We start from the raw sequence: 26,533 nt of genomic DNA on the forward strand, positions 1-26,533 counted from the left end.
AACAGAAACATATGACAGTAAATAGACTGAACACAACAGAAACACATGACAGTAAATAGGCTGAACACAACAGAAACATATGACAGTAAATAGACTGAACACAACAGAAACACATGACAGTAAATAGACTGAACACAACAGAAACACATGACAATAAATAGACTGAACACAACAGAAACACATGACAGTAAATAGACTGAACACAACAGAAACACATGACAGTAAATAGACTGAACACAACAGAAACACATGACAGTAAATAAACTGAACACAACAGAAACACATGACAGTAAATAGACTGAACACAACAGAAACACATGACAGTAAATAGACTGAACACAACAGAAACACATGACAATAAATAGACTGAACACAACAGAAACACATGACAGTAAATAGACTGAACACAACAGAAACACATGACAGTAAATAGACTGAACACAACAGAAACACATGACAGTAAATAGACTGAACACAACAGAAACACATGACAGTAAATAGACTGAACACAACAGAAACACATGACAGTAAATAGACTGAACACAACAGAAACACATGACAGTAAATAGACTGAACACAACAGAAACACATGACAGTAAATAAACTGAACACAACAGAAACACATGACAGTAAATAGACTGAACACAACAGAAACATATGACAGTAAATAGACTGAACACAACAGAAACACATGACAGTAAATAGACTGAACACAACAGAAACACATGACAGTAAATAGACTGAACACAACAGAAACACATGACAGTAAATAGACTGAACACAACAGAAACACATGACAATAAATAGACTGAACACAACAGAAACACATGACAGTAAATAGACTGAACACAACAGAAACACATGACAGTAAATAGACTGAATACAACAGAAACACATGACAGTAAATAAACTGAACACAACAGAAACACATGACAGTAAATAAACTGAACACAACAGAAACACATGACAGTAAATAGACTGAACACAACAGAAACACATGACAGTAAATAAACTGAACACAACAGAAACACATGACAGTAAATAGACTGAACACAACAGAAACATATGACAGTAAATAAACTGAACACAACAGAAACACATGACAGTAAATAGACTGAACACAACAGAAACACATGACAGTAAATAGACTGAACACAACAGAAACACATGACAGTAAATAGACTGAACACAACAGAAACACATGACAGTAAATAGACTGAACACAACAGAAACACATGACAGTAAATAGACTGAACACAACAGAAACACATGACAATAAAAGACTGAACACAACAGAAACACATGACAGTAAATAAACTGAACACAACAGAAACACATGACAGTAAATAGACTGAACACAACAGAAACACATGACAGTAAATAGACTGAACACAACAGAAACACATGACAATAAATAGACTGAACACAACAGAAACACATGACAGTAAATAGACTGAACACAACAGAACCATATGACAGTAAATAGACTGAACACAACAGAATCATATGACAGTAAATAGACTGAACACAACAGAAACATATGACAGTAAATAGACTGAACACAACAGAAACACATGACAATAAATAGACTGAACACAACAGAAACACATGACAGTAAATAGACTGAACACAACAGAAACACATGACAATAAATAGACTGAACACAACAGAAAACACATGACAATAAATAGACTGAACACAACCAGAAACACATGACAGTAAATAACTGAACACAACAGAACATATGACAGTAAATAGACTGAACACAACAGAAACACATGACAGTAAATAGACTGAACACAACAGAAACACATGACAATAAATAGACTGAACACAACAGAAACACATGACAATAAATAGACTGAACACAGACTGGGCTCATCCTTAGGACAGGGACAGGATGGAAATAGTTCTGGTGTCAGAACACAGTCAGACTGGGTCCAAGGCAAGTTTATTTGTATCGCACATTTCAGCAACAAGGCAATTCAAGGTGCTTCACACAGGACACTGAAATACAACAACAGGGAAAAAGAAACACATTTAAAACATTATGAAAGAAACATGTTGAAGGTGATTAAAAACAGCAAGAAAACAACACATAAAACCCAAATATAAAAACACACACATATTAAAGTACAAGTTGCAGTACAGAGTTTGGAAGGACAATATCAAATTTAAAAAGTCCAAATCCTTTTAGTCAAAGGCAGCAGTGAACAGGTGAGTCTGGAACCCTAACCCTAACCCTAACCCTAACCCAGTGAACAGGTGAGTCTGGAACCCTAACCCTAACCCTAACCCTAACCCAGTGAACAGGTGAGTCTGGAACCCTAACCCTAACCCAGTGAACAGGTGAGTCTGGAACCTGGACTGAACAGAACTCAGACTCAGATCTCAGACCTGGTATTTTCTGGTAGTTTGTCCCAGATCTACGGAGCATAGAAACTGAACGCTGATTCTCCAGGTTTAGTTCTGACTTTTGGAACCCAGAGCAGACCTGCACCAGACCACCTGAGTGGTCTGGATGGTTCATACTGGACTAGAAGGTCTCTGATGGATTTTGGGCCTACACCATTCAGTGTTTTATATGAAGCAAGAGAATTTGAAAGTCTGTTCTCTGAGAGACAGGGTCCAGTGTAGACCTGAGAACTGGACTGATGTGGTCCAGTGTAGAGACCTGAGAACTGGACTGATGTGGTCCAGTGTAGAGACCTGAGAACTGGACTGATGTGGTCCACTCTCTTGATCTTAGTGAGGACTAGAGCAGCAGCATCCAAAGGCCAAAGGCTCTGGTTCTGATGGATGGTCTCTGATCCCAGACTCTGGAAACATGGATTCAGTGATTACACAGTTGTTGAAGTTGGTTCGGCTCATGTATTTATTAGAAATTGATCCAGTAAAAGTTGGATTTCCTGTCAGTGATCCAGTCCCAGTTGGTGTCCTTTGAAACTCAGGTTGGATCTAACTGTTTTCTGTGTGTCAGCTTGTGTTTTCCACTCCTACTCTATTGATCTGCTTGACTTCAATGCAGGGGCTGAACACATTTTCCTAGTGTTTCAACTAGTGGCTTTAAAACAAATGAGTTAATAGTTAAGAGATTTGCAAACTAACTGTGTGTGACGATAATCATTTACCGCTTTCAGAGGATTCCTTTACCGTTTTGAATGTCCAGACTAGTTAATCTTCACCAGTGTGTTTGTTGTGTTGGAGTTCTGACCCAAAGTGACTTTCCCTCGGCTCACGGTCTGTCATTAGTTCAAGCAGTGTTTTTCAACCTCGGGGTTGGGACCCTACGTGGGGTCGCCTGGAATTCAAATGGGGTCGCCTGAAATTTATAGTAGTTGATAAAAATTAAGAAGAACTTACTAATAAAAAATATATGGTGAGTTGAGAGAGACAATCACACACTACAAAAATCCAACTCTTACCAAGTGCATTTATTCTCATTTCTAGTCCAAATATCTCATCACACTTAAAATCAGACAGAATCACCTAAAGAGGAACTGTTCAGTGAGATAGAAGAACTTATTTTTAGACAATAGATCTTGGAAATCTCATTTCAAGAAATCTTACCAAGATAATTTTCACTTGTTTCGTTGGCAGATTTTTTTTTTTTATTTTTTTTTTTGCTTGAATTAAGCAAAAAAATCTTAAATTAAGCAAAAAAAAAATCTTAAATTAAGCAAAAGAATCTGCCAATGGAACAAGTAAAAATTATCTTGGTAAGATTTCTTGAAATAAGATTTCCAAGATCTGTTGTCTAAAAATCAGTTCTTCTATCTCACTGAAAAGTTCCTCTTTAGGCGATTCTGTCTGATTTTAAGTGTGATGAGATATTTGGACTAGAAATGAGAATAAATGCACTTGGTAAGATTTAGATTTTTGCAGTGCAATCCATAAAAAACATGACAAACTGTGAGTGTGAAACTGCAGCACTGTGGTTCTGTTTGTGTGTCAAATGTTCATTGTGGTCAGTTTCAGATGCTGCAGCTCTTTCATTATTCCTAGTTTCAGTTCTTGTTTGTTCAGTATTAATTGTCCTCCTTGTAAATCACAGCTGGACTGACTGGACAGATCCTGAGCCTTTGTGCAGTAATCTACACCTGGATTTACTGCTTCTGTCCATAATAGTATATTAATTAAATTATATAGACTCTAAAATTAACGTTTGTTTGCAACATAGTACATTAAACTATTACATGATCCAAAACATATACATTTTAGCAAAAAAATGTCTCAGTTCTGGGGTCGCCAGAAATGTGTGATGTTAAAATGGGGTCACGAGCCAAAAAAGGTCGGGAACCACAGACTTCAAACTTGCGGTCCTCCTGAAGGAGAAGCTGCAGTATAAATGAGTTTGTGTGCAACTTTCAACCAGCTCAGCCGGTCTAAAGTCATTTCTTTTCTGTCCTCTGCAGGGTTTTAGACGAACACAGATGTGGAAAAAATGCCAGTGACCCCTTTTAAAGCATTTATCATATCAGCAGAGGTCAGGGGCTGGCACACAAAGATGGAAAATCTGCCGCAGTCTGATTCCAGTCGAATTGATTTTGAGCACAGCAAATTGCTTATGAAAAACATACAGCGTGGGTGGTTGAGCAGAGCCGGGGATACGTTGTAGCTGTTAAAGAACGGCAGTCAGAATGTTAAGATAGCATCAGCTGTCAAGGTGACTCTGGCACTCTGCGTGTGTTGGCTGCTGCTGCCGCCGCTTCCCAAAAATAGACGATTTTTATGCCCTGCCCCTCCCTCCGCTTTCTTTCACACTTCTATCTCTCGCTCTTGTCTTCCTTTCTTATCTGCTGCCTCTTTTTTTTCTCCTTGCTGTGTTTTTTTTCCCTTTCCCACCCTAACCCCCCTCCCCTCCCTTTCTCTGCCTCATTCCTTCTCATTTTCTCCCCATCTGCAACTCAAATTCCTCTGCGTTTTCTTTTTCATACTTAATCCTCTCATTTCCTCCTTGCCTTCCTCCATCCCTTCATCTGTCTCATTTCTGCCTGACTCCCTCTCCTCCTCGCTCCTCCTCCTCTTCTTCTTCATCTTACTTTCCCTTCCTGTACGTCCACACACTTGTCTGGTCTTCATCCTCACTTCCTCCTGCATTTCCTGTTTCCTTCCTCCTCCTCTTATTTCTTCTGTCTTGTCTTGTTTCTCCTCCAGCAGCAGCAGGATGTCTGACTTCAGCGAGGAGCCGCGCTTCACTATCGAGCAGATAGATCTGCTGCAGCGGCTGCGGCGCACCGGCATGACCAAGCAGGAGATCCTGCACGCGCTCGACACTCTGGACCGGCTGGACCGGGAGCATGGCGACAAGTTTGGACGCCGCACCTCTTCCTCCTCATCTTCCTCGTCCTCCTACGGAGTAGGCGGGGCCAACAGCTGCACCACCAACAACTCTGCCTCGAACACCACCACGTCATTCAGTAATAACAACACTGCCTCGGCAACCGCCACCACCTCTTCTGTGTCGTGCAACGGCAACAACGGCGAGGGCGGCGCCGTCGATCACTCTGCCTCCGCCGCCACCGCCGCCTCTTCCACGACTCCCAAAATATCCACCGCCACCCAGACGCTGTACGCTAGTAGTGGCGGCGGCGGGCTCTCGCCATCTCCCAGCAATAGCTACGATACCTCCCCGCCTCCCGGGCCGCCGCCGCCTTCGGCCATCCTGCCCTCGCCGGTGTCGCTGGTGGCGCTGTCGCAGAACGGTCGCGATAGCCTCGCCGCCACCCCCAACGGGAAGCTGTCTCCTCCCAGGTACCCGGTGAACAGCGCGGCGGCCGCCCGCACCTTCGGCTTCGAAGCCGCGGAAGAAGACCTGGACATCGACGATAAGGTGGAAGAGCTGATGAGGTCAGTGGTCACACAGGTGCAGCAGCGGCGGCGCTCACCTTTACACCAGTAAACATCTGTTCAGGTTCAGTTTGAGGCTTTCACACCCTGGGCTGGTTCAGGCTCCGTTCTACATGGGTGGGTCATGTGTCCAAATACTGTCCACACTAGGGATAGAACGATTAATCGACTCAAAGTGATCCAAAAAAATCCTTCAACCACAATTCTCCTGAGTCTTCAGCTTTGTTTCCTTCATTTCTCTGCTGTTAAACATTGGTTCCACTGTTGTGTTTCACACGGACACTTATTGTGACGCTCAGAGAAGCTTCAGTTCAGGAAAACTGATGTAGAAAATTTCTCTTTAATCAATTCGAGTTGATTAATCAAATCAAATCCTATTAATTCCCAGCCCTAGTGCAGATATCTGTTTTGTCCTTACGGTTCCATCTTTAATGCACATTTGTATGTTTGATGTTGACATGTTAATATTTGAATGTTTCTGCAACAGAAAGTACAGTGTCCTGTTATTTCTTTTTTTTTTTTTTTTTTTTTTTTTTAAAATACAACTTGGTTAAATTATTTCAGTGTGTGTATCAGTACTTTTTGAACATTTTGAGCACAATTTCAACAATACCATGATAATAATGATAACTGTGATAATTTTGGTCACAATAACCGTGATATGAAATGTTCATATGGTTCCATCCCTAGGTCACACACTAAAGTTGTGCTGAACCTTTATCAAACCTTTATCAATTTTGTAATATTGATATTAAGACTGTGCTGCGATAATTCGTCCAACCCTAATTGTTTTCATGGGCAGTGGAATTCCCTTTTGTCATGTAGATCAATAGACGGTCCAAGGTTGTTATCATTAATGAAAACTAATGAAATGACCAAAACTAGAATTGTAAAAACATTTTCATTAACTGAAATAAATAAAAACTATAATTAAAAGAAAAAAACATAACTAACTGAAACTGTATTGTGTGTTTACTAAACTAACTAAAACAGATAAAATTCTGGATCAAATTCCCTTGGTTTTGGTCTTTGTCAATGTCAGATTGATGTTCAATGGATTTCTTTGTCTCTCTCAGTTTTCTGTGCTGTCTCCATACGACACTTTTTGCTCCGTCACTTGTGTTCACTTGTGGTTTCCAGTCGTCTTCTGGTCCCCACTCTACCTGGAAACATGGAGACTAAAGCAGCAGAGTCCTGTCTGGGATTGATTTGAATAGGAGCACAGAGAAGAAGAGAAAAGAGACCACTGAACTACAACTGAACTACAACTGAACTACAACTAAACTACAACTGAACTACAACTGAACTACAACTGAACTACAACTGAACTACAACTAACTACAACTGAACTACAACTGAACTACAACTAAACTACAACTGAACTACAACTAAACTACAACTGAACTACAACTGAACTACAACTAAACTACAACTGAACTACAACTGAACTACAACTGAACTAAAACTAAACTGCAGCTAAACTAAAACTAAACTACAACTAATAACAATTAATTGCTTAATTCAAGGTTGTTGTTTTTTTTTTGCTCACTTCAGGGTTTTTTTTTTCACTTAATTACATTTTTTTTTGCTTAACTCAGGATTTTTATTTTTTTTAATTTTTTTGCTTAATTCAAGATTTTTTTTTTTTGCTTAATTCAATTTTTTTTTGCTTATTTTAAGAGTTTTTGTTTTTACTTAATTCAAGATTCTATTTTGGCTTAATTCAGGATTTTTTTTTTTTTTTAACGTAATTGAAGAATTGTGGTGCTTAATTCAAGAGTTGTTTTTTTTTTTTAACTTCCAGATTTTTTTTTTTTTTTCTTATTTCAAGAATTTTTTTGCTTATTTTAAGAGTTTGTTTGTTTGTTTGTTTTTTACTTAGCTCAAGATTTTTTTTGCTTAATTGAAGATTTTTTTTTTTTTGCTTAATTCAGGATCTTGTTTTAATTAATTCAAGATTTTTTTTTGCTTAATTCAAGTTTGTTTTGTTTTTTTGCTCAATTCAATTTTTTTTGCTTATTTGAAGAGTTTTTTTTTTTTTTTTTTTTTTACTTAATTCAAGATTTTTTTGCTTACTTAAGGATTTTGTTTTTACTTAAGGAATTTAATTTAAAACTAAACTAAAACTAAGTATTTAGAAAAAAATGAAAACTAATAAAAACTAGCAAACCTGCTCTAAAAACGAATTCAAACGAACTGAATTAGAGAAAAAAAAGTCTAAACTAAATAAAACTAAACTAGAATGAAAAATCCAAAACTATTCTAATTTTGAGACCGTCTTCCTCTGCTGTTGTAGGGAGTAGGGATATAACCATATGAAAATTTCATATCACAGTTATTGTGACCAAAATGATCACGGTTATCATTATAATCACGGTATTGTTGAAATGTGCTCAAAATGTTCAAAAAGTACTTATGAACACACTGAAATAATGTAACCAAGTTATGTTTTGAAAAAAAAAAAATAACAGGACAATGTACTTTCTGTTGCAGAAACATTCAAATATTAACATGTAAATATCAAACATACAAATGTGCATTAAAGATGGAACCTTATGGACACAACAGATATCTGCACCAGGGCTGGGAATTAATAGGATTTGATCAATATCAGTGCCATTGTCCATTCTGCTTACCAATCCAATTCCTTATCAATTCTCCTATTGACTCCTGTGTGGTTTTGTGAGTGGGAAAAGCAGTAGTTGGACACTTCATAGTGGAGCTTGCTTTGACCATTTTCATATCAGATCATTCACAGTGTCACACATACACACTACTGTACACACACAAACAGAAAGTGAAACACAATCCTATGTTCCTGAACTGTTTAATGAACAAATGTAAATATTCTGAAAGAATGAGCATTTAAAACACGTTAGGCTGATCTGCTTCTCCAGGAAATGAGCGGTATCAGCGTCATTTTCAAAGTGCGCAAATCCAACACGGTTTATCATGATCATTAGAATTTAAACGGTAATACTGACGGTTAGAAACGTTGCAGCGGTTTATGGCTCGTACCAGTAATGGTTCCATCCCTGGTCCAGAGTAGACCAGCTGTCTGTGAACGGAGGAGGAACCGCCCTCTGTTCTCCTCCTGTCACTCATGCTATGAAGGCCTCATTGTGCTGCTTTGTGGGTTGTTAGCATGACTGTGGCTAGGCTAAGTGGTGTTAGCATGACTGTGGCTAGCCTAGTGGTGTTAGCATGATTGCGGCTAAGCTAAGTGGTGTTAGCATGACTGCAGCTAGGCCACTGGTGTTAGCATGACTGTGGCTAGGCTAGTGGTGTGATTTAAGGCTGTTTCTTGGGATTTTCATGAGTCTGTTGGCGCTGAAACTGGTTGGTTCCTTGGCTTTAACCTGCTCTTCTTTGTATACAGTGTTTTGCTGTAAAGTAATGACGTCGGACTTGAACACATTCAGACTAAAGCTGCACGATTAATTGGTAAAAGATCGCAATCTCGATTCACACATGTATGCAATCTCATTTTCTAAACACGGACGATCCTTAAGCTTTTTGTTTCACAGGCTGCATTACAAACAAATACCCACAAACGCAGAACCGCTGCCACCTCCTCCCTCAACCAATGGGAAAGAGTCTTTTTTTTTTTTTTCTTTTTTGAAAATTATTTTTCTTTTTTCTTTTTTTTATTTGTATCTTTTTATTCTTTTTAATTCTTTTTTAAAATGTTTTATTTTATTTATGTTGATATTATTTTTATTTATTTATTTATTTATTTGATTTAAAATTTTTATTTTTTAACTTTTATTTTTTATTTGTTTTATTTTATTTTTTTTTATCTTTTTATTCTTTTTATTTCTTTTTATTTTTTATTTGTTATTTCTTTTATTTTTATTTGTTCATTTTTTAAAAAATATTTGTTTATTTATTTATTTATTTTTTACATTTTCAATTTTTTTTAAAATTTTTAATATTATGTATTTATTTATTTATTTATTTAAAAAAAAAAAAAAAAAGTACATTTTTTTTAAACGGGAAAGTGTCTTGACAACCCGTGACCTGCTGCTGTCGGCTGCAGTTGAGTGAAGAAAAGAGTGAATGACAGCGGAGGAAGAAAGGGGTTTGGACTTCTGAATTGAGTATTTTCCAAATGTAGCTGCTTGAACTGTTTTTCTAAGATCTCATACCCCACCTTTAACTAAGAATCAAAAGTCTCGCCCTCTCCAAAGTTTTTATATTAAAATGATTCCATTGTGCCGCAGGGAAGTTTCTTTGCAAACTCTGCAAACTTTCACAGATCAGCTGACGTCGCTTAGCAACGGGGAGTATAAGTGACCGGACTACTTGCGGAGTGATGTGAAAGACGCGAATCAGAGGTAACAGAACCAACTTCTCCTTAACAGCGGTGCAACAAACATTTTGTGACAAAAATCATGCCAGAGAATCATGATCTCAATTCTAAGCAAAAAAAAATCTGGATTCCCATTTTTGCCATAATCGTGCAGCTCTAATTCAGACTCATTTGGTCATATAGACGTCTGTCCATCTGACAGTGCATAAGTTAACTGTTCCGCTCTTCCACAGAATTAGAGTATTCTGTCCTGTTCTATCATGTTCCAGTTCAGTTTGTCATATCATGTGTTATTTAAATCTGTGGTGGGCTGTGGGAGTGAATTTACTGTTGAACTGAGCTGAATCTGAGGAAACTGAGCCATGGAATAGAGGACTCTTCACTCTACTCAAGACCAGGTTGATCATTGTTGTTAATATGAAGGTACTTACGTCCCTGCCTTTCATTTTGGACATTTTTATGAAGTATAATGTAGGGCTGTGTATTGGCATGAATCTGGCGATACGATACAAATCCCAATACTAGGATCACGACACGATATATCACAATACATCATGATACTGTTAAAAGGGCAATTTTTTGTTTGTTTCTTTTTTTTAAATGATTATTTCCCTGAAGAATTGAATTCCAGCTGAAATCTGCAGAAATACTAAGCACATTTTTATTTGATCCCAACAGGATCTAATGTTCTATCACCAAATGTTCAAACTGTGTTCAAACTGAAATTCAGACATTCCAGTTTCAGATCCTGTTCAAATGTTCAGATTCTATTGTAAACAGGATAATCTGATCATCTTTATCTGATAACAGCAATAATCTGATTAGGAGAAATCAGATTACCACACCTAGATTTGTCCCCAATACTCCAATGTCTTCGCACATGTAAACAGGTTCATTACCTCCACCAGGAGGTGTTGTGATCACTTTGCTTTGTGTGTTTGTTTGTTTGTTTGTTAACAAGATAAATCAAAAAGTTATGGACGGATTTTGATGAAATTTTCAGGAAATGTTGATACTGGCACAAGGAAGAAATGATTAAATTTTGGTGGTGATTGGGGGGTGGGGGTGGGGGGGCAGATTTGTCTTGGCAGAGGTCTGCGCTCTCCGCGTGCTTTTCTTGTTTGATTTATATCGTATTTTTACATCTGAGCATGTGTAAAAAAAAAACAAAACAAAAAAACAGCTATATAAACTGAAGTTCTACAGTGACACCATGAGTCTAAGGAAAAGGTAAACAAATAATGAAATGAAATGAAGGACAGCAGTAACATGTGACCTATTCTCTAGTCTGATTAGCTCCTCAGAACATATGTACATACTCTAAAAGAAATCCAATAATGGACGTAAACATGTGAACCAGGGTTTGAGGATTATCGCATTTCTGAAGTGACTGTAAAGACTTCACATGTGATTCCAGCAGTAATCAGATTACTCTCAGTTGTGGTCTGTTTGTGGTCCTGTAAAGGGGCTCAGGGTCTTCCTCTTTGCCTCTCTGTTGGTTCAGGACCTGGTGGACTCCTAGTCCGACCTCAGCTGACGTTTGAGGTCCTCCACAGTGATGCCAGTGTGTCTGTGTGTCCTCCGTCAGTAGAAACCGTCTTCTTTGGTCAGTCACTGAGGACGTCCTGCTCCACTGTTCTGTCATTTCTTAATGGTTTGTGATGATCAAACTCTGGGGTGTCAAACTCAACTTACCTGGGGGGCTGCTGGAGGTAGAGTCTGGATCTGCATTAAATGCTCCACAAAAAAAGGGTTTCTTTACTTGACTCACAGCTAGTAACATGCACTTTTTGATGAACTCTCCTTCTTTGAATGTTTTTCCAGCCCTAGCAGTCATCTCACTCACCATGTAGCTGCTTCCACTGCTGCTTCATTTTCTTTGTTTTCTTGAATAAATCTTGTTTCCTCAATAGTAGGGCTGGGTAAAAAAAAAGTCGATTTAATCAATCTTAGGTCGATCTCATTTTAATTTTACGTAATCGATTAATAGTGGGTGAGATCGATTTTTCAGAGCAGGACCGGGAGTATGCGGAACCACGGGCGGCTCCATCTTGCGAACCCCCGGGGAAGACTTGGTCTCGCTCGTGACGGCTCTGGCGCAGAAAAGAGGCGGAGGAAGGGTGGAGAAAACCCCTGAGCTGGAGGTCCTCCTGTCCTCAAACTGGAACCCACAGTGTGAAGGAACTGGACGCCTGGAGGTTCTCCGAGGAGAGTCGCAGAGGCCGGTCGTTCTTGGAACAAAACCTTGGATCCATACTATCACCTATGGCTGAGTATGGAGTTAGAGGAAGAGGAAAGCCACAATGACCGACTGCTGCGCTGCCCCTTCAGTGTCATTTTTGCATTTCACAAATCCATCCCACAGGTCACACTGGACCCTTTGGTGGGTTGGATTGTATGCTTTGTTGGGCCAGATTGGACCCTTTGGTGGGCCAGATTGGACCCTTTGGAGGGTCAGATTGGACCCTTTGGTGGGCTGGATTGGACCCTTTGGAGGGTCAGATTGGACCCTTTGGAGGGCCTGATTGGACCCTTTGGTGGGCTGGATTGGACCCTTTGGAGGGCCACATTGGACCCTTTGGTGGGCTGGATTGGACCCTTTGGAGGGCCACATTGGACCCTTTGGCGGGCTGGATCAGACCCTGGGCCACATGTTTGACACCTGTGCTTTAAGGGCTGATTCCTTCTAGGGTGCTTCCATGTGCAGGATCCTCAGAGCAGACTGTAGATTAAAGCTTGGACTTGGTGAAGGTGCAGGTGGAGCACTAGCCTGGTTCTGGACCTCATTGGTGGGTCTGCTGTGTGTCTCATGCATTTGTAAACACAGAACTGAACCGGTCCTCATGAGTTCCGCACGTCCAGTAACATTATCACAGAAACAAAAATGGTTAGAGCGTCTAAGACCAAAAGGCCAAACCACCTGGAAACACCACTGTTATTTATAGTCAGACATGCAGTTCAGATCTGTTCACTGTTGTTTAATCAGTGTTATTAAGTCATTTATTTATTTATTTATCAAGTATTCTAGATCATTGTGTGTACCTCATCAGTGTCATGTTTGATTGACTTTTCTCTGACTATTATGGGATAATCTAAAACAAGAATGCTTTATTACAGATCTTGTAATGACAGTGGGAAACATTTGGCACAGTTTTTAGTTGAATATATTCAAACCCAGTACGTCTCGTACTTTAAACGCAGTGAAAAGCTCCAGAAAAGCCTGCATGTGAGCATTAACCAACCACCAATGAATGTAAACAGAACTAGGGCTGTGTATCAGCAAGAATCTAACAATACAATACAAATCCCAATACTAGGGTCATGGTTAAAAAGGCAATTTTTGGTTTGTGTCTTTTTAAAAAATTATTTCCTGTAAGAATTGAATTCCAGCGTAAATCTGCCCAAATACTAAACACATTTGTATTTGATCTCAACAGGATCTAATGTTATATCCCAAAATGTTCAAACTGTGTTCAAACTGAAATTCTGTTTTACAGACATTCCAGTTTCAGATCCTGTTCAAATGTTCAGATTCTATTAGTTCACAACTAACATCAGAACAGGATTTGAGTTTAATCCCAACAAAGGAACGAACATTATTGAATAAAAGAGTGTGAAATAAGAATAAATAAAATAGAAACAACAAAGAAAACCAAAAAAAACAAAAATGAACCTTCACAATATCTGCATTTGAATAAATACCTATCAGTATCGATACAGTACTTTTTAATATCGATACAGTATTGGGAAATGAAATATAGCGATATATTGCTGAACTGATATTTTCTAACAGCCCTAAACTTAACCTGGTGCATTAAAAATACTAATGTTTAGATGACAAAAACAGCCCAAAAGCAGTTATTCATATGTGACCAACATGTTCAATAAGTGGTTTATTTAGTGCAATAAGTGGTTTATTTAGTGCAGAGGTGACTAAAAATCTTACTAGGTTTTTTCCCCTTAGTAAATATGTTTCATTTTAGCATAAAAACTGAAAAAACAGTATATAAACCAAAGGAACCACTGTCAGACCACATGACAGTTCAGTGCATGTGCCATAAACATGCCCATCCTGTGACTGGGCTGTGAATTAACAGGCATAAAGACACTGTTGTTTCCATTACATATGCAGTCAACAAAGACTTAATGGCATTACAGAGGTATAGTGTGAAGGCTTCTGCTCAGCCTTCAGGGGTGTGAAAGATGGGGGGGGGGGTTAGGGCCGCACATGGAAACGTGAAATGAAATCCCATCATGTCAAATAACATTAGCTTTGATATTCTGTGCTGGCTGAAGTTACTTAAGCCCATTACTCAGTGTTCACCATCCATCACAGTCCACATGTTAGCTCCCTCCTCTGTTGTGTACTTTACACATTAGCCCCACCCCCTCCTCCTGCTGCCGCTGCCTCAGAACATCAGAGTCAGAACAGGAGTTCCGGTATGGAAGTAAATCTGTATCATCAGATTTTGAATTATAAAAGCCATTCAATTTCTAGCAATGAAATTTTTTGCACCGAAATTAAGTATCTGATTTTTTTTTTGTCTCTCAATTTAACTATGTTTGTAAATTTAGAATTAAAAAAAATCAGATGCAAAAATTCAGATGGAAAAATTCAGAAGCAAAAAATTTAAATGCAAAAAAATTCAGATGCAAAAATTCAGACGTAAAAATTCAGATGCAAAAATTCAGATGCAAAAATTCAGATGCAAAAATTCAGATGCAAAAAATTCAGATGAAAAAATTTAGATGCAAAAATTCAGATGCAAAAACTTCAGCAGCAAAAATTCAGATCACACATCCGGGACACCAAGGATAAGCAATCAATTCTATCTCAAGTCGAACCGACAGCCAGCCAATCAAGTTACATTAGGTTGGTCATGTGACGCCGATGCAGGAAGAAGGTCAGCGCGGATGTGTGATATGCATGTTTTGTATCTAATTTTTTTTTGTATCTGAATTTTTTGCTTCTAAATATTTTGCATCTGAATTTTTTGCATCTGAATTTTTTTAATTCTAAATTTATGAACATAGTTGAATTCACAGACAAAAATTCAGTTAATTTACTTACTTAATTTCAGTGCAAAAAAAAATTCTGTGCTATAAATTCAGTGTCTTTTATAATTGAAAATCTGATGTCACAGATTTACTTCCATAGTCTGCACTATCCGTCCCAGCCCTCATTCACACTGCCTCTGCATTAAATTTCATGTCCTCTTTAGACAGCCCGACAACTTAAGTAGCGTTGAAAAGCCCCCCACCCCCCACCTTGGCGTCTCGCTTTGACGGGGGGGCTGCGGGGGCGCGACACGTCGTTTGAGCCTCGTCAATGATCCCACGGTGCCCTTTGGATTTTTCCTCCCTTTAAAAAGTGCACATTTGTGTCTCTGCAGGGGTTTGGCCTTTTGAATCAGTATCAGACACATCCCCCCCCACACACACACACTTTCCACCCGTCCTCAGTCTTGTACAGCAGCTTGTGCTACATTGATTCACTGGTGTCGATACAAGCAGCAGCGTTTTTTTTTTTTTTTTTAGCTCTAATTTTAGCAGCGCCGCAAGAGAGACTGGTGTGGAAGGATATTGATGCTGGATGTCAAGAGTCGTGACGCATTCTCATCTCAGAAATATGCACACAGGGCGCTCAGGACTGGCATGTTTTCTCCATTTTGTGTCTGGGACAAGTTTGAAAGGATGCAATGATTGGATGTTTGGAGCACCAACAGGGCTGTTCAAGTTGGGGGGGTGGGTGTTAGGAAATATTGATTCTGCAATATATCACAATATTTCATTTCACAATACTGTATCGATATTAAAAAGTACTGTATGGATATTTTTAGGTGTTCATTCAAATGCAGATATTGTGAAGGTTCATTTTTGTTGTTTGATTTTCTTTGTTGTTTATATTTTATTATTATTTAACACTGTTTTATTAAATAATGGTTATTTGAAGCATCCTAAAAGCACTTTTTACTGTTTTTACTGAGAGTGGCAGATGGTAGTTTCTTTGGAAACTAGGAGAATTAGAAACATTTTGTGATAGAACATTAGATCCTGTTGGGATCAAATAAAAATATGTTTAATATTTGTGCAGATTTCTGCTGTAATTCAATTCTTCAAGGAAATAATCATAAAAAAAAGAAAACAAACAAAAAAATTGCCTTTTTAACAGTATCATGATAGATCATGATATATCGTATTGTGATCCTAGTATTGTGATTTGTATTGCATCACCAGATTCTTGCCGATACGCAGCCCTAAACTCTGAACCCCCCCTCCCAATTCACCAACCAGTTTTCATATGACAGGTGTTCAGAGTTCCAACAAAGGCCCACCATAACTGTGTTCTAGCTGTGTGTGATGTCATCACGCAGACTGATTATGAATTCTCTGTTCAATTTCAAGTTGAAATTGATCACTATAGAATTGATAATCAGTCTCCCAGTTGTACTTCTTTGCCTCACACTTCCTTTTCGCCTCTGAGATGTTCCTCATCAAAGACCTGAGGTTCTGAAGATGGTCATTGTGACAAACAGCCGTGTGTCACTTAAGTACCAAATACAAGCACCTGTGTTCACTTAAGCACTTTAACTTGCACGTGTAGTTTACAGCACAGCACTTTAAACATATTTGCACAAACAGAGTAATTGCACACAATTGGTTTTTTAAAGTAGTTTATTGATTTTATTGTCTTTCCTTTTCAGTTTTTACATCTAGGGGTACTTGTATTTTAATTGATTGATGATTGCTTGGCCCTGGAGAAAAGGAGACACAAATTAGACACAAAGATAAAGTGCAATGTAAATGTGCAGTATTTAAGTTTAGTTTTGTTTAGTGTCTGTGTGAGTGGATTTTAAAGTGTTTTAGTGAATGGTGTTTTAGTGTTTGTACTTACCCTGTCCTTGTGTCCAGGTCCATCAGCAAAAAGAGTCTCAGCATGAACAACAACCCTTAAGAAGGTTCTGGCCTGGACCAAGGCAGGGAAATGTGTGGGGGAGCCAGGAGGTGTATTTTATTGGTTTATGGGTTTTTATTTAACTTTGGTGTTTAGAGTTAGAGTTTTTCGATGTATAGCTTAGGTTTTAGATAGGTTATGGTTGTGGGTTTTAGTTATGGAGGTTTTAGATTAGTTTTATCAATTTATGTTGATTTGTAACTTCCCTATGGAGTTGTAGTGGTTTTAGCCAGTTAAGTTGAACAATATAAAAGCGCCCATTTTCATGAGTTGTGGGTCGACTGCTGGAGAAGACACTACTGCTCCAACCTCCGCATGCACTTGCACTTTTTTTTGGCATTTGCACTTTTTTAGCCTTTGCACTTTCAGCACTTGCACTTTGTGTGAAATAGATATTATTGAAAATATTTTTTAAAAATTGTGGACCACACCATCTCCTGCCTCTGCCTCATCTCCTTCCTCATTTCACGGACCTCCACCCGCTAAACGGCCAGCCAACGTCACAGTCATCCTCACTAATATTTCTCCCTCTGAGCCTGGGTTTAAGATCTAACAGTGAGTCTAATTTCCTCATTCAGGAGGTGTTGTGATCACTTTGCTTTGTTTGTTTGTTTGTTCTCATCTTTAGTGTAAAACTCTTCCACCCATCTTTTCCAAATTTTCCCCACAGATAGGCCTAGGCCCTGGGACCAACCCCTTACATTTTGGTCCCAGTAGGCCAAAGTTCAAGGTCACAGCAAGGTCACAACATCTACAGTTTTCCATCTGTCATCATTGAGACATTTTCCAAAATTCATCCAAAATTCCAAACGACTCCGATTCTCCTCCAGTTGGATCCACCTGTAGCTTAGAACAATCTCTTGTATGTGGAACTAAATTGTCCACATCCACTGTGGAATGTGGACTCTGTGGACATTTACACTGAACACTGAAAATCCCATTTCCCACACATTTAAAATTAGAACTCGACTAATATTGATGTGAATTGAATCTAATTGGACAGACACATGACTGGGACCAGATTCAACTGTTTCTGCTGTATGGAACAACCTGGAAACTGTTGGATTTAAACAGACAGAGTGGATCCACACATGCACAGAGTTCAGGGTGAAGGAGGAGCTCTGAGTTCTGAACACTGGTTCAGATTTTATATTAGTCAGATCTCCATGGTTAGGACAGTCTCTCCAGAGGATGATCCCATCGCACACAGCTAGAACACAGTTATGGTGGGCCTTTGGTGGAACTCTGCCTTTATTCCATATTGCCTCAACTTCTACAGATATTTCTTTTGCTCTGGTTTTGCTGTCTTTGAATGGCTTTTCTGTTGGTAGTGATCTGTACCTTTGAAGGACTGTTCTTACCAAAGGAAGCTGAGTGACTGGAATAGCATTCAGTGAAGGGCCAATAATGCTGCGTTTCCACTATGTAGAACCGGCTCGGCTCAGCTCGACTCAGTATTCCTGCAGACCGTTTACATTACTGATACTACTGACTTTACAGTACCTGGCCGTCATAGTGATGTGGCGTGTTATTTCCGTGTTGTCTGTTCAGAGTTGCTGAAAACTTGCTCGTTGCGTGTTGTCTCATCTGAATTTTTAAATCGTCCACCAAAGACTGAATCTCCTGGACCGACGATGGTGTAGCTTTGGGCTGTTATCATGTGAATTAATGTACCGACAGATTTGCTGTAAACTTCTGCATCTATTTTTGTAAAAGGGTGTGTCACAGAGAAAACTGTCTGACCAATCAGTGGTCTGCAGTGTGTACATATCACGGTTGGAACCTCAGCGGAGGAGATACCAAAAAACTAGTACTAGGTACCAGATTCCAGGACCTTTTTCGCAATGGAAACGCAAAAAAGGCAGAGCCGAGTCAAGTCGAGCCGGTACCACACAGTGGAAATGCAGCATATCTTCATCCCATTCATCTGCAGGACCACCTTTTCTCTTTCCCTTCCCCAGGGGGCTTCACCTTCTTCTCTTCACTACTCTTGGGTGTTTCTCCTTTTGGATGACTGGGCATATTTATACTGAAAATGTGTTACCGTCCTCTGGAAAAAGAAATATGGTACCTGCTGAACTGCAGAAAAGGGAGGGTACCAGATAGGTACTCTAGGATCAAATGTTCTCCAGTGAAATCAGCCCTGAGTGCAGATCTGTGAAATAAGACTAGGCAAGAAAGGAAATGGCAAAAACCTGTGATTTGACCCATTTTTCAGTGTCAAATGACCTTGACCTTGTCTAAAATCATGTGACCTTTGACTTGTACATGATTGTAGACCTTCATAAACGACAGTTCCATCCCCTAAAACCTCTAATATGGCATTTGCATGAGCAAATATGGCAGAACTAACCCACAAATGCAGGATTTTCCACTGAAAAAAGGGTTTTCTGCACTGGGCTGATGGGCACCCTAAAGATGGAGGTAGAGGGTCTGAAACTTTACAGGTTGGGCCGGAATTTGTTTTAGGAGTTACTAATATATAAGAGACTAACTGGTCAAATTAAGAGCTTGACCAGAAAAGAAGTCCTAAAAATGGGACGCCCTACTCCACAATATCTGCATTTGAATAAATACCGAAAGGTATCGATACAGTACTTTTTAACCCTTTGATGCATGAGTTATTAGAACCTTTGTCAAGATTTTTTTTCCTGAGTGTTTTTATTCCTCTTTAGGCATGAAAAAAACAATGTGATTGAATTTTTTTTTAAATGAACGTATTTTTTTTGGAGTTACAAAAATGTCCACTCAGCTGGACAACATGTGTTTAATTTTTGAGGCAGAGAAACATGTATTTGAAACACAATAACAGAAAGTGATATACTGTATAAAAACCATGAAATAAAACATTTTTAATGCTGCAAATCTGATGTTTTCTCACATTTTAGCATACTCTAATATTAGTTTTTACTCACATCATGGAGATAAAATGCAAAAAAAAAAGTGTATGAAAATTGTTAATTACAGTCTAATAACAACTAGCAGTTGATTTAGACAAACATGTTAGTGCAGATCAGGTTTATCAAGAAAAGCACAGTTACAGTAATTGCATGAATGTCAGTGTATGGGATGGTGCATAAGTGTCCACTGTGTTGGCTGATATGGAATTAAAACAACGAACCCATGAATATACAAGAGAACAGCTGGAGAAGAACTGTCCACTGGAGTGACCACTGTACATGAAAGGGTTAATATCGATACAGTACTTTCTAATATCGATACATATTGATACAGTACTTTTTAATGTCGACACAGTATTGTGAAATGAAATATCGTGATATATTGCAGAACCCATATTTTCTTCCATCTCTAGTCTGGGCTGAGCAGTGCAGCCTCCACAGTCCTCAGCCTGTATATGTGTATGTAGTACTGACTGTATATGCATCAGTATGTGTGTATGTAGTACTGACTGTATATGCATCAGTATGTGCATCAGTATGTGTGTATGTAGTACTGACTGTATATGCATCAGTATGTGTGTATGTAGTACTGACTGTATATGCATCAGTATGTGTGTATGTAGTACTGACTGTATATGCATCAGTATGTGTGTATGTTAGGGCTGCTCGATTATAGAAAAAAAAAAAATCACGATTATTTTAGCAATAATTGAAATCACGATTATTAAAAACGATTATTTGTTAACCTTGAAGTTGTTTATTTTTTTCTTGCAAAACAATGTAAGATATACTCTTTAAATATAAATAAAGCTTTTAACCATTAAAACAAAGTATGTTCACTTTTGTACGAAACAAAAAAATCTTTGAATGCAAATAAGTGTACTGTAAATTCAAGTATGTTTCCTTTTGTAAACAAATAGTGCACTGGAATTAAACTGCTATAGACTTGCCATAGAACTGGAGCAATAAAAAAAAAAAAAACTCACGTAAAGTGCAAATTATAAATTCAAGTATGTTCAGTGTAGTATGAAACAGTAAATTCAGTGGCATGCCGTGAGGTTTCAGTTAGGTTAATACGGGAGTTGCAGCGTAAAGAGATTCGGAGACTGAAGATTGCAGTGCGGACGAAGTTGTAGACGGAGTTTTTTTTTGTGTTGTAGTTTTTCATAAGATTATGATAAACGTCGCGGTGGTTAAACTTTAGATGGTTATAAAGGTTTGCTGTGTTACCGGTCAGTGCGGACACAACTACGAAACACTTTTTGCACATAATGGGTTTTTGCTCTTCATCAAACCCAAAGTGATTCCATACAATTGAATTTGACTTGCCTTTTTTGTTTACCAAGCACTTCTGCTGCGATTCTCCTGCTATTTTTCCAGACCGCTAGGTACAACTTTCCTCTTGGGGTGGACCTGCCGGCTAGCAGGCAGCTGGAGCTTAGAGGGGGGCGGGGCAGAGCAGCTCATGGTAGCTTGCGTGCGTGTGAATTAAAACAACTCAAAATTAATAATCGTTTTTTCTCGATTACATAATTTTTGTAATCGTTGCGTGTAATAATCGAAATCGTAATTGAATTTTAATTAATTGCACAGCCCTAGTGTATGTAGTACGGACTGTATATGCATCAGTATTTGTATATATAGTAGTGACTGTATATGCATCAGTATTTGTATGTATAGTACTGACTGTATATGCATCAGTATTTGTATATATAGTAGTGACTGTATATGCATCAGTATTTGTATGTATAGTAGTGACTGTATATGCATCAGTATTTGTATGTATAGTAGTGACTGTATATGCATCAGTATTTGTATGTATAGTAGTGACTGTATATGCATCAGTATTTGTATGTATAGTAGTGACTGTATATGCATCAGTATTTGTATGTATAGTAGTGACTGTATATGCATCAGTATTTGTATGTATAGTAGTGACTGTATATGCATCAGTATTTTTATGTATAGTAGTGACTGTATATCCATCAGTATTTGTATGTATAGTACTGACTGTATATCCATCAGTATTTGTATGTATAGTACTGACTGTATATGCATCAGTATTTGTATGTATAGTAGTGACTGTATATGCATCAGTATTTGTATGTATAGTAGTGACTGTATATGCATCAGTATTTGTATGTATAGTAGTGACTGTATATGCATCAGTATTTGTATGTATAGTAGTGACTGTATATGCATCAGTATTTGTATGTATAGTACTGACTGTATATGCATCAGTATTTGTATGTATAGTAGTGACTGTATATGCATCAGTATTTGTATATGTAGTAGTGACTGCATATGCATCAGTATATGTATATGTAGTAGTGTATGTGTGTTCGTCAGTATATGTCTATGTAGTAGTGTATGTATGTTCGTCAGTATATGTATATGTAGTAGTGTATGTATGTTCATCAGTATATGTATATGTAGTAGTGTGTGTATATATGTTCGTCAGTATATGTATATGTAGTAGTGTATGTATGTTCGTCAGTATATGTATATGTAGTAGTGTATGTATGTTCGTCAGTATATGTATATGTAGTAGTGTATGTATGTTCATCAGTATATGTATATGTAGTAGTGTGTGTATATATGTTCGTCAGTATATGTATATGTAGTAGTGTATATATGTTCGTCAGTATATGTATATGTAGTAGTGTATATACAGTACAGGCCAAAAGTTTGGACACACCTTCTCATTCTTTGCATTTTCTTTATTTTCATGACTATTTACATTGTAGATTCTCACTGAAGGCATCAAAACTATGAATGAACACATGTGGAATTATGTACTTAACAAAAAAGTGTGAAATAACTGAAAACATCTCTTATATTCTAGTTTCTTCAAAGTAGCCACCCTTAGCTCTGATGACTGCTTTGCACACTCTTGCCATTCTCTTGATGAGCTTCCAGAGGTAGTCACCTGAAATGGTTTCCTAACAGTCTTGAAGAAGTTCCCACAGATGCTTAGCACTTGTTGGCCCTTTTGCCTTCACTCTGCGGTCCAGCTCACCCCAAACCATCTCGATTGGGTTCAGGTCCGGTGACTGTGGAGGCCAGGTCATCTGGCGCAGCATTCCATCACTCTCCGTCTTGGTCAAATATCCCTCACACAGCCTGGAGGTGTGTTTGGGGTCATTGTCCTGTTGAAACATAAATGATGGTCCAACTAAACGCAGACCGGATGGAATGGCATGTCACTTCAGGATGCTGTGGTAGCCATGCTGATTCAGGTTGCCTTCAATCTTGAATAAATCCCCAACAGCGTCACCAGCAAAGCACCCCCACACCATCACACCTCCCCCTCCATGCTTCACGGTGGGAACCAGGCATGTAGCATCCATCCGTTCACCTTTTCTGCGTCACACAAAGACACGGCGGTTGGATCCAAAGATCTGAAATTTGGACTCATCAGACCAAAGCACAGATTTCCACTGGTCTAATGTCCATTCCTTGGGTTTCTTGGCCCAAATAAATCTCTTGTGTTTGTTGCCTCTCCTGAGCAGTGGTTTCCTAGCAGCTGTTTGACCATGAAGGCCTGATTCACGCAGTCTCCTCTTAACAGTTGTTGTAGAGATGTGTCTGCTGCTAGAGCTCTGTGTGGTATTCATCTGGTCTCTAATCTGAGCTGCTGTTAATTTGCAATTTCTGAGGCTGGTGACTCAGATGAACTTATCTTCAGCATCAGAGGTGACTCTTGGTCTTCCTTTCCTGGGGCGGTCCTCATGTGAGCCAGTTTCGTTGGAGCGCTTGATGGTTTTTGCGACTGCACTTGGGGACACATTCAAAGTTTTTGAAATTTTCTAGACTGACTGACCTTCATTTCTTAAAGTAATGATGGCCACTCGTTTGTCTTTACTTAGCTGATTGGTTCTCGCCATAATATGCGTTCTAACAGTTGTCCAATAGGGCTGTCAGCTGTGCATCAACCTGACTTCTGCACAACACAACTGATGGTCCCAACCCCATCAATAAGGCAAGAAATTCCACTAAGTAACCCTGACAAGGCACAGCTATGAAGTGGAAACCATTTCAGGTGACTACCTCTGGAAGCTCATCAAGAGAATGCCAAGGGTGTGCAAGGCAGTCATCAGAGCTAAGGGTGGATACTTTGAAGAAACTAGAATATAAGAGATGTTTTCAGTTATTTCACACTTTTTTGGTAAGTACATAATTCCACATGTGTTCATTCATAGTTTTGATGCCTTCAGTGAGAATCTACAATGGAAATAGTCATGAAAATAAAGAAAATGCGAAGAATGAGAAGGTGTGTCCAAACTTTTGGCCTGTACTGTATGTTCGTCAGTATATGTATATGTAGTAGTGTATATATGTGTGTCAGTATATGTATATGTAGTAGTGTGTATATGTGGTAGTGTATGTATGTTTGTCAGTATGTGTATATGTAGTAGTGTATGTATGTTTGTCAGTATATGTATATATAGTAGTGTATATATGTGTGTCAGTGGCCTGGTGCCAGACTCGGGGTGGGTCCACTGTGTGACTGCGTGCACATGTTCCCTCTGTTCCTTCCAGTCTGGGCCTGTTCTGTTTTTGTTCTTCATCCACTGAGGACTGAGACGGCACAAAGCCACGTCCGCCACATACATGCATTTATTAAAAAACAAACGTGTGATTACAGCTGAGTTGATTTGAATTCACCAGATCCTGGCCTCCTTTGTGTTCGTCTGAAATGCGACGTTGATTATGTGAGAGCTTTGAAAAAACGAACAAATGCTTCCATCAAAAATGCAGAAACACACATTTAAAAGGAGCCCTGAAACAAAGGCTGCAGTTATTACAGCGCACCCACAGATATCCAAGGAACCAGTGGAAGGCTTTAGTGTGTGTTTGTACACATGCTGCTTTTGTGTGTCAGAGCTCATCTTTGTGTGGTTGTGTTGTTGACTGGTGTGTGTTTGTGTTTCCACAGGAGGGACAGCAGTATGGTGAAGGAGGAGATCAAGGCTTTCCTGGGGAACAGGAGGATTTCTCAGGCCGTGGTGGCTCAGGTCACAGGTGAGGGATGGAACCACATGAACGGTTTATATCACAGGTTATTATGACCAAAATTATCCACAGTTATCAGTATTATTATTATCGTGATATTGTTTGAAATTGTGCTCAAAATGTTCCAAAAGTACTGATACACACACTGAACTAATGCAACCAAGTTGTATTTTGAAAAATAAATAAATAAATAAAATTGAAAAGGTGGTCTGCCCTCTCCGGGTCGGTGGGGAGTCTTTGCCCCAAGTGGAGGAGTTCAAGTATCTTGGGGTCTGGTTCACAGTGAGGGAAGGATGGAGCGTCAGATTGACAGACGGATCAGTGCAGCGTCTGCAGTGATGCAGTCGCTGTATCGGTCGGTTGTGGTTCAGAAGGAGCTGAGCCGAGAGGAGAAGCTCTCGATTTACCGGTCAATCTACGTTCCTACCCTCACCTATGGTCATGAGCTTTGGGTCAGGACCGAAAGGACAAGATCCCGGATACAAGCGGTCGAAATGAGTTTCCTCCGCAGGGTGGCTGGGCGCACCCTTAGGGATAGGGGGAGGAGCTCAGTCACCAGGGAGGAGCTCGGAGTAGAGCCGCTGCTCCTCCGCGTCGAGAGGAACCAGCTGAGGTGGATCGGGCATCTGTTTCAGATGCCTCCTGGACGCCTCCCTGGGGAGGTGTTCCGGGCATGTCCCACCAGGAGGAGACCTCGGGGAAGACCCAGGACACGTTGGAGAGACTATGTCTGTGGGCTGGCCTGGGAACGCCTCGGGGTCCCCCCGGAAGAGCTGGAGGAGGAGTCTGGGGAGAGGGAAGTCTGGGCATCCCTGCTTAGACTGTTACCCCCGCGACCCGGCCCCAGATAAGCGGTGGATAATGGATGGATGGATGAATAAAATTAAATAATAAAATTAAATAATAGCCACAATGTACTTTCTGTTGCAGAAACATTCAAATATACAAATGTGCATTAAAGATGGAACCATATGGACACTGTTTGAAGATTTTCCATAGATAGATGGATAGATAGATGATTGAGCGATAGAACGATAAAACAATAGAATGATAGAACAATAAAACAATAAAAAGATAGAACAATAGAACGATGGATGGATGGATGGACAGCACCTGAATGCTTCTGTTTCTCCAGTAAATGTTCAGTACCATTAGTTTTCTTAGTGCAATAATTAAACACAGTTTTCATGATAATTAGAATTTAAACAGTAATACTAACTGTCAGGAATTTTACTGCAGTTTATCGTTATACCAGGAATCGTTACATCCCTAGGTCACAGGTGAGGGGCACAGACACCATCAAACCACACCATACAGATTCAGATGTATTGTCATTGAAGAAAAACATCCCAGATGCTGTTACAGAATGAAATAGCAAAATGCACAACATGAAATCAAACAAAAAAATCCTAAAAACACCAACTGAAAACAACCCATATATACAGTACAGGCCAAAAGTTTGGACACACCTTCTCATTCTTCGCATTTTCTTTATTTTCA

At 39.1% G+C, this 26,533-nt stretch overlaps 1 protein-coding gene across 4 annotated transcripts in view; it reads left to right on the forward strand.

The window, feature by feature from the left end:
* Positions 1-26,533, forward strand: part of LOC115416812 (homeobox-containing protein 1-like) — a 53,261-nt gene that overhangs the window by 953 nt on the left and 25,775 nt on the right. For 2 of the 4 annotated variants that reach the window (XM_030130693.1, XM_030130696.1), the window contains exons 2-3: positions 5,161-5,850; positions 24,957-25,042. In XM_030130693.1, coding sequence (XP_029986553.1) covers positions 5,168-5,850; positions 24,957-25,042 — 769 coding nt within the window. In that variant the 5' untranslated portion in view covers positions 5,161-5,167. Of the gene's footprint in view, positions 1-5,157; positions 5,851-24,956; positions 25,043-26,533 lie in introns of all 4 variants that reach the window. The other 2 variants (XM_030130695.1, XM_030130694.1) reach the window with 2 other exon arrangements.

Source organism: Sphaeramia orbicularis, unplaced genomic scaffold, assembly GCF_902148855.1.
Source record: "Sphaeramia orbicularis unplaced genomic scaffold, fSphaOr1.1, whole genome shotgun sequence".
NCBI classification, from domain to species: domain Eukaryota; kingdom Metazoa; phylum Chordata; class Actinopteri; order Kurtiformes; family Apogonidae; genus Sphaeramia; species Sphaeramia orbicularis.